The sequence below is a fragment of the Capsicum annuum genome, chromosome 4, assembly GCF_002878395.1.
Source record: "Capsicum annuum cultivar UCD-10X-F1 chromosome 4, UCD10Xv1.1, whole genome shotgun sequence".
NCBI classification, from domain to species: Eukaryota; Viridiplantae; Streptophyta; class Magnoliopsida; order Solanales; family Solanaceae; genus Capsicum; species Capsicum annuum.
Window position 1 is genome coordinate 194,590,018 of NC_061114.1, and position 9,244 is coordinate 194,599,261.

Genomic DNA, 9,244 nt, shown 5'->3' on the forward strand with positions numbered 1-9,244 from the left:
AAGGTGTAGGGTAGGAGGGATGGGGGTTAAGGTAATATTTTTTTTTTAGAAAAAGAAATTTACTTTTTAAAAAAAAAAATATTACCTTAACCCCCATCCCTCCTACCCTACACCTTTCCACCCCACTCTCTATCCATTCACCCAACTTTTCAACCCCATTCAAATTTGTTTTCTTGAGTTGGATTTACAATTGGTAAGTATCAATATGTTAGTATTTTTTATACTAAGCGGTTAGTATTTTTTATACTAAGCGGATTAAATTGGATGGATTAAGATCCAACCCAATTTTTAGTCCATTTCAGTCCAACTCATTTCAATCCAAAGTAAATATGGTGGGTCATGACTCAACCCAATATCCAGTTCAACTCATTTAGTATCTTTAATCTCGATCCAATCCGTCTATTTGACACCCCTAGTATTTCTTAATCAAATTAAATAAAGAAAAAGTGTAATTTATAGTGTTTTTTATGTAGTTTTTGAATATATAAATTTTAATTTTAAAAAATTAAATTAATCTAATTTAGTTTAACTTTGAAACTTAAGCAAATTGACTCATGAAAAAGATAGAGCAGTTAAAAAAGAAATGGAGGGAGTATTAGCAAAGCAAAGAACTTTAATGCATCCATTAACATTTAGCATGTGTCACAATATAACCCCTCAAAATCTTTGTTCACTTCATTTTCATTTTATTTGTGGAAGATATTTTTATAATACATTTTTAAAATTAGAAAATATGAATGCAAGTTATTTCCAAACCACACACCATATAAAAATAATCTATTCATAACTAGTGCAGACATAACTAATAATAGCATTCTTAATACATTATATTTTACACTATTATTATACACTCTATCAAATGATCCCAAACTAATTATTAAACTTGTAACTATTGATATTCCAACCGTACAAACTTTCGAGACTTTCACATCCACGTTTAAAAGATGATTTTGGTAAAAAAGAAGAAAAAACTCTTCTTTGAAATATACTTCCTCAGTTTCGTATCAATTGATCTTTTTTAGCAAAAAATATTTGTCTAAATTTATTGTCCAAACTCTAAAATTAAGAGTATTTTATACATATATTTTTCATGTCACCCTTTATAGAAATGCTATATGCATTCATAATTTTCAAAATTATTGAATGGTGCATAAATGATCTCAATTTTTAAAATCAAAATTAAATGATTATTACCAATTTTAATTATAAATACTCAATATTCTAGACATAATGCATGAGATGAAGTAATATGTATCAAATTTCAATCAATTATTGTATTTTAAACATACAAGAGTAAATATATAAAATGCATCTCTATTTATTGATTTCTTAATGAGTATATTAAGTCGATAACGATCGACTAATACAAAACGGAGAATGTATATGTAAATTTTAATCTATTGCATTCATCTATAATCTATAATATATTAAAAGTGTGAAAACCCTTAAAAAAATGAATTGAACTTTTTACCCTTCATTAGAAGTCTTTGCTTTAGACAAAATCATCTTTTTCACGGTTTCTTTCTAATATTTAAGAGTTTAAAATTAATTAAATATATTTATGGTAAAAATTTTTCCTTTTTAGAAGATATCAGAATTTCTATATCTTTTTCTATTTTAAAAGTTAAAATTAATTAAATATATTTATAGTAAAATCTTTTCTTATCAAAAGTCATCAAAATTAATAACAACTGATATTTTTTCTATTAGTTTAAGAATTCAAAATCAACTAAATTTAATTTTAAAAAGATTTGAAAAATCTAAAAATAAATCTAAAACTATTAGAATAAGAGAAAATTAAGAAGTTCCATATTTTTAAATATTTTAAGTACGTAATAGAATATAATCAATAAATTTGTAAAGATTTGACTTTAAAAATAAGGAACGATTTTAAATATAAAAAAAATAATTGTAACATAAATATGATTCAAATTGATGCGTCTCTCTTAGCCTGTAGCAACAAGGAAAAAAGATACGCCAACGCAAAAATAATGATCCACCAACCACTTGAAACTGGTAAAACATATATGTGTATGTGTTTATATTTAGATTATCATATTAAAGTGTGAAAGATTTTTGAAAAGTGATTTGAATTTTTTACAGTTTATTAAAAATATCCATAATAAATAAAATTATTTAATTTTAAATAATCAAACATTACACATACAAATCACATATAATTACACTAGTATTTAAAAATGGACTAGCACTAGCACTCATCATCCTGCAATTTACTAGGGGTAAAATTATGACTTATGAGCTAAGTTTGAAAAAAAGGTACCTTTCGACTGGTTATGTCGAATGATCAATGGATAATTGTAGTGCTTCCCATTAAACTTTTGATCGTACTACTTGTCTATTCAGCATCAACAAAGACACTAGATAAAAGAACTAAGGAGAAGTTCTTGTTTCTCTTTCACTTTTCTCGAAGCTTTTCTCTCTTCCTTGGTGGTGAAGTTCTCATCCGGTATACGAGTCGTTTAGTGTGTGTATAGAAATACTATTGAATACATATATTAGTATAGTGTTGAAATTAATAATTTTTGAATTATTTTTTATTTATTGCTCGAGTTGGGGTATTGATGAGGTCAGTTTTGTTTTTACTCGTGCTTATTCATGTATTAATAATTCATACTCTATTTTAAAATAATTAAATTATTGGGGTATGACACACCGTTAAAAAAAATCTTTTAGTACATAAATTGTTGGTTATTTTTCACTGTTATCCTTTTAATTATTCTTAAATTACTCTTCTCTAAAATGTAAAGTACTTAAAAATCTCATCAAATGAAAGGATAAAATGGAAAAAAAAATTCAACATCTTAAAAAATGAACAATTCATTTATTTTGAATATTAAAAAATAACTCAACAATTTATTTATTTTGAGATGAGGAAAGTATACTGTAAGTACCATTATTTACTAGTATGTATTAGTTATGCCCTGAATAATATAAATAAGATGTATAACCTATCAAACAAAATGTGTTTAGCCATGAAATATTTTTACTTTTTTTTTTTCGAAAAATTATTTTATTTTAGTGAAAATTATAGTGTTTGACCTTAAAAAATTTAAATATAATTTAAAATTGTATTCGAAAAAGTAAAAACAAGTAAAAAAACAACTCCAATTTATATTAATGGTCAAACATAACTCCTAACTTCAAACTCCAACTTCAATTTCAATTTCAATTTTTTTTTTATTTTCATTTCTAAACACCTACTTAATAATGTCATAACTAAGACATATACTATTACCTATCTAACTATTAAACGATCCCTGAAAGCCAAACAAGGAAGAAAGGCACCTTCAGAAGACTACTTTTGTTGCAAATATCCTTTTTAAACTTTACTAGTTATAACTTGTCAAATTCACCCTAATGTATTGCGATTGTATCTTCTTTCTGTTATCTTCTATATATTTGAGTACAAGAATCTTTATACATGCAATACAAACTTCAATTCTAGTTCAAGTCTAAGATAAGAACACTTATGAAGTTACCTAACACCTTCAACACTAGATTATAAATAATCTATCTACGAAGTGTGTTAATTTTCAGAAAAGAGATGATATACGTAAAATTTTAAGGACAAGTCCCCCGACTTCACAGAGCGTCTTTAAGGAATAATTCCCCTCAGGAATAATTCCCCTCACTGTACCTGAGGTTATGAAATCTTCCTCCCAAGATAAAATGACCTTCAATTCAAACAATAGCGGTACCTCAAATTGTTGGATTCAACGAACTCACTCAACGATTTGATTGATCACACAGAATGTTTTTGAAGACAAGAGGAGAGTTTGTATTTCAGAAAATTCGTATCTAAACCTGTGAATGAAAGCAGTTTATATAGTCTTCATATGCCTCTTCTGAAAAGTGACAATGGTTCACTTAAAAGGTGTGACCTTTCCTAAAAAATCATGTTTGTTCGATCAGTGTGTCATTTCATTGAAAAAGTCAAAGTCGAGCGAGCGACAACGACGCGAGGCATCTCTTATTTTTTGTCTCACTTGCCAAGTGAAATAAGTGTTTCTTAATATAAACACTTGAAAGTCACATTTTCCCAGCAATGTGGGAGACATAATAGACTTTTCATTTTAGAGTACACTTTCCATTTTAGTGTTTTCTTCTTTATTTTTCCTTCCACTTGATTTCTTCATTTTTCATTCACACTTTTCATATACTTGGAACGCAACACTTTCTACCTACTACGTTACTTTTATTTGATCTAATAAATTTATGACGTTCATTGAATATCTGAGGCTTATTTTAAGGCATAGCTATATCTGAATTTTTTTTGAATATCTGAGGGTTACTAATTCAACTAACTTTAATTTGTATAAGAGAAGACAACAATAATATGTTTAAGCAATCAAAGTATTAACCTTAAGAGTTGAATCCTTTGTTTTAAGCTGCTATATATATCTTGTTCCAATGAAGTGAATCAAATACAAATCTTCCTCCAATTAATGAAAAGCAATCAAACAAGGTTGCATACAATCAGAAAAAGATATGTACCAAAAGATATTACCCACTGTAGTAGTCTTCTGTCTAGTTAATGTTTTTTTTCTGAAACAGCTACCAAAAGATTCACTGGAAAGGAAAGCCTATAGAGGTCATAGCTTTTATTTGAGCTTTTACAATCAAATCTTTATGTACGGTACTAATATTCTCACAGCCACTTTAAAGTACGATGATTTGTCTTACTGTCTAAGAAACACCCTTTTTCTTTTACTTTTTTTGTTATTGCACAATTGGTATTCCATAGAATCTAATTCCTCTAAAGAAAGGGTAAACCACAAGGAGAGGTTTACTGACCAGAATAAAGTGAGATATCTTAAAATCAAAATTGAGATTAAAATTCTACTTTTTTTATTCTAAAGTAAGTGCCATTTAAAAAAAAAATTTTAAAATGAGTGCCTCCTTAAAAATTCAAGACAAAATTTAGGGCCTTTTTGGTAATGAAATTTTTTGACTTTTTCTAAAAAAAAATTCACTTTATGTCATATTCAACTCCAAGTTGATGTTTGGTCATGAAAATTTCAAACACAACTTGGAGTTGTATTTGGAAAAATAGAAAACAACAAAAATTTATTTTTACTCTTTTCCATCTTATTTTTCTAACAAAAATTCAAGAACAACTCAAATTATATTCATAGATAAATACAACTCTAACTCCAATTTCAATTCCAACTTTGACTCCAACTCCAAGTTAAAAAATTTTTAGTTTTCATGGCCAAACGCCCTCTTAGTATAGAAAATTCTTTTGGCAACGATGGCCCATACAGTATATGATAATAATGCTTGTTCACACAATGATCTAGTTTCTTTTGTAACATTTTTACCCCTTTTTTCAAATTTAAATTTCCTAACTAATGTATTTATTAGCTACAGTATTATAAATGGGATACTTTTTCAATACATTGGAAATGAGCATTTTTGCTAAGGTAACAGTAGTTTTGAGATGGAGAGAGTAATATGTTTGGTTGAATAACTTTGTTCGCCAACCAATGGACCCCTAAAATAAAACCGAATCAAATCTATTCATTATACTCCCTTCGTTTTAAATTGTTGGATCCAAATTTTTTAATTTGATATTCTATTTTACTTATATTTTTTCATTAATCAAGATAAAGTAATCTTTTTTTATGTTTTACCCTTTGTGTTAATTACTTTTTTTTTTAAAATTAAATTATAAACATCATTTAATAAGAGTACTATGATAAACTAGACATATTATTAATTATTTTTCTTAATTAATATGCTATCTCAATTTGCAATGGAGGGAGTAGCAGAAAAAACAGAAAACTACATTAACAAAAAGAAAATTAAATAACTATTTTTCTTTTGCCTGGCAAACCAAACGTCTTTTATATGAGAATCCAAACAGCTCCTTGTAAGTTCTCTATAAACTTCACCATCAGCACAACCATTTTTCACATCTGAAAGAAACTTTCTAAACCATTTTGTTCCCTAGTTAACTATATCAAGAAAAAGTATGGCCTACCAAAACACCAATGGCTGCATTTCTGATTCCATTGAAGTTCTTGATCCAAAACCTCTAGCAGCAGTAGCTTATGGTGTTCATCCTCCCATTGTTGCATCTTTCAATGATAGAATTCGTCCACTTCTTGACTGTGTAGACAAGCTCCGCCACCTTAACATAATGCAAGAAGGTATCCAGCTTCCGACTATCGTAGTAGTCGGTGATCAATCTTCTGGAAAGTCAAGCGTACTCGAATCCCTTGCTGGGATCAGCCTGCCTAGAGGACAAGGCATTTGCACCAGGGTGCCCCTTGTCATGAGGCTGCAAAATGATCCAAACATCACAGCACCAAATCTTCATTTGGAGTATAATATGAAGTCACTTCCTGTTGATGAAGTTGGCATTGCTGACGCTATCATTCTTGCTACTGATGAAATTGCTGGACATGGTAAAGGCATATCTAACAACCCTTTAACACTTGTAGTTAAAAAGAACGGTGTGCCTGATTTGACCATGGTGGATTTACCTGGTATCACTAGAGTTGCTGTGCAAGGACAACCTGAAGACATTTATGAGCAAATTTATGATATTATTACGAAATATATTGTTCCTGAGGAAAGCATAATCTTGAATGTTTTATCAGCTACTGTTGATTTTCCTACTTGTGAGTCTATCAGGATGTCTCAGAAAGTGGACAAAACAGGTGAAAGGACTCTAGCTGTTGTGACCAAAGCTGATAAAGCCCCTGAAGGGTTGCTTGAGAAGGTTACTGCTGATGAAGTGAATATAGGACTTGGCTATGTTTGTGTTAGGAATAGAATTGGGAATGAGTCTTATGATGAAGCCAGGAGTGATGAGGCAAGGCTTTTTTCAACTCATCCACTTCTATCCAAGATTGATAAATCGATGGTTGGCATTCCTGTTCTTGCACAAAAGCTGGTGCGTATTCAAGCAGGCATTATTTCAAAATGCTTGCCTGAAATAGTAAGGAAGATCAATGACAAACTTGCTGCTAATCTTGCTGAACTCAATAGGCTTCCTCAGCATTTAACTTCTGTGGCTGAAGCTCTGACAGCATTTATGCGCATTCTGAGTTCATCCAAGGATTCGTTAAAGAAAATTCTTTTAAGTGGGGAGTTTGATGAGTACCCTGAAGAAAAAGACATGCACTCTGCAGCTAGGCTTGTTGAAATGCTTGATCAATACTCTAATGAGTTACATTCGAAGAATTTTGAGAATACGGAGGAATTCTTGATGGAAGAGATCATGGTTTTACAGGAAACGAAAGGGATTGGATTGCCAAACTTCCTTCCTCGAGCCGTTTTCCTCAATGTTTTGCAGAAAAAAGTGAAGGAAATTGCTGCCTCTCCGGAGGATTTTGTAGGGAAACTGTGGAATTACTTAGAGAGAGTTGTTATCAAAGTCTTGATGTATCATTGTGATAACTATCCACAGCTTCAGTCTTCTACTAGAAGAGCAGCTCAAAACTTGATTGCCAAGAAGAAGAATGAATCAATTGACTGGGTAAGGGAAATCATAGGGATGGAAAAGCTGACTGATTACACATGTAATCCTGACTATTTAGCGACTTATAGTAAGTTCATGGCTCAACAACACACGTTCATGGAGATAATGAATGATCCTGGGAAGTTTTCCATGATAAACCTTGAAGGAGTAGGAGGAATCAACGTTGGACATTTGAGGAAGCATCTAGATGTGGTGCAGCAGGCTTTCGATTTGAAGATGAGAATGATGGCCTATTGGAAAATTGTGCTAATGAGGATGGTGGATTCTATGGCCTTGCACATAATGTTTAGCGTTCGAAACATGATTAACAAGGAGATGGAAAATGAGATCGTTCAGGATCTAATGGCACCTCATGGTGGTGGAATTGAAAGAATGCTTGATGAGTCGCCTTTGGTTGCTGAAAAACGCAATAGGCTCAATAAGAGTGTCAAGCTGCTCAAGGAGTCCAAAGAGGTGGTGGCCAATATCATGGACAGGATTTCATTTCAGAGTGATCATGAAATGGCCTAGATTAATATGTGGTACTAATGATCAGGGCACTGCGTTTCCATTCAGCCAATGTTCCTACTATCCAGTTAATGTTTTGGTACTATGTTTTTGGTTTTATAAATGCCTGTAGGCTCCTGGAGAAGTATATACCAACCTAATACTAGTAGTTTAGCTGTGGAATGCTTACAGTAGGAATTTGAAGTGTTTGTGCCCCTGCTTGTAGTATGTTCTTGTCTGTCTAGCTATTAACTAATGCAAATCAAGTTTGTCTTATTGCCCTAAGTGAACGAACTTAAAATTGTGCTACTTTTTTGTTTTCTGAAGAGTGATTTTTTTTAGTAAGTTCTTTTCTGAAGAGTTCTTATTAACTTTGCTTTCATTTTCCTACTAAATTCACATCCATCGGGTATGTTTTAGACTAGATGGCCTGTGCCCGTGCAAGGGACGTACCCGACATTATTGTTTGTTTTGATAGAACATAAAAATAGGAGAAACGAACTTTACTAAAACTAGAACATTGTTTCTACAGAAGTAACCATGTACAAGTGGGATATGAAGTAAAAGAATCATCCTTGTTAATAGAGAAAATGGTCAAAAGTTTCTCCAAACCTTTATCCCAAATTCCAACTATACACTTATACGTTGCTGGGGTTTTTGATCTCCCTGAATTATTTTAAAATGAAATTATTAACCCCAAAACTATTTTAAATTGGAATATATGTCCGTCTAAAAGCTCATACCCAGATTTTATTTTAATTTGTGGTCTACACGCGCTGCCACGTGTCATTCCAAGTAATTCCATGTCATATTACTTTATTTTACCATAAAAAATTAATTCTACGTCATGCCACATCATATGTCCTTCTTCTTCTCCTCTTTCTCCTGCTCCTGCTTCTTCCTCCTTCTTCCTCCTCTTCCTCTTTCTCCTCTTCATCTTCTTCCTCTTCTTCCTTCTCTTCTTCTTCCTCCTCTTTTTCTTCTCCCCCTTCTTTTCTTCTCCTTCTCCTTCTCCTCCTCCTCCTCCCCCCTCCTCATCCCCCCTCTTCCTCCTCCTCCTTCTTCTTCTTATAATTCTCCTCCTCCTTCTCCTTCTTCTTCTTCTACACCTTCCTCCTTCTCTCCTCCTCTTCTTCTTCTCCTTCCTCTTCCTCCCCTCTTCTTCTTCCACCTCTTCCACCACCTCCTCTTCCTCCTCCTCCTCCTCTACTTTCTCTTCCTCCTCCTCTTCTTCTTCCTCTTCCTCTT

General features: G+C 31.7%; 1 protein-coding gene across 1 annotated transcript; it reads left to right on the forward strand.

Moving 5' to 3' along the window:
- Nucleotides 1-5,853: 5,853 nt before the first annotated feature.
- On the forward strand, nt 5,854-8,281 carry LOC107856024 (dynamin-related protein 4C-like). Its single transcript, XM_016701021.2, has one exon. The coding sequence runs from the start codon at nt 5,996-5,998 to the stop codon at nt 8,018-8,020; it is 2,025 nt and encodes a 674-aa protein (XP_016556507.2). The 5' UTR covers nt 5,854-5,995; the 3' UTR covers nt 8,021-8,281.
- Nucleotides 8,282-9,244: the final 963 nt, after the last annotated feature.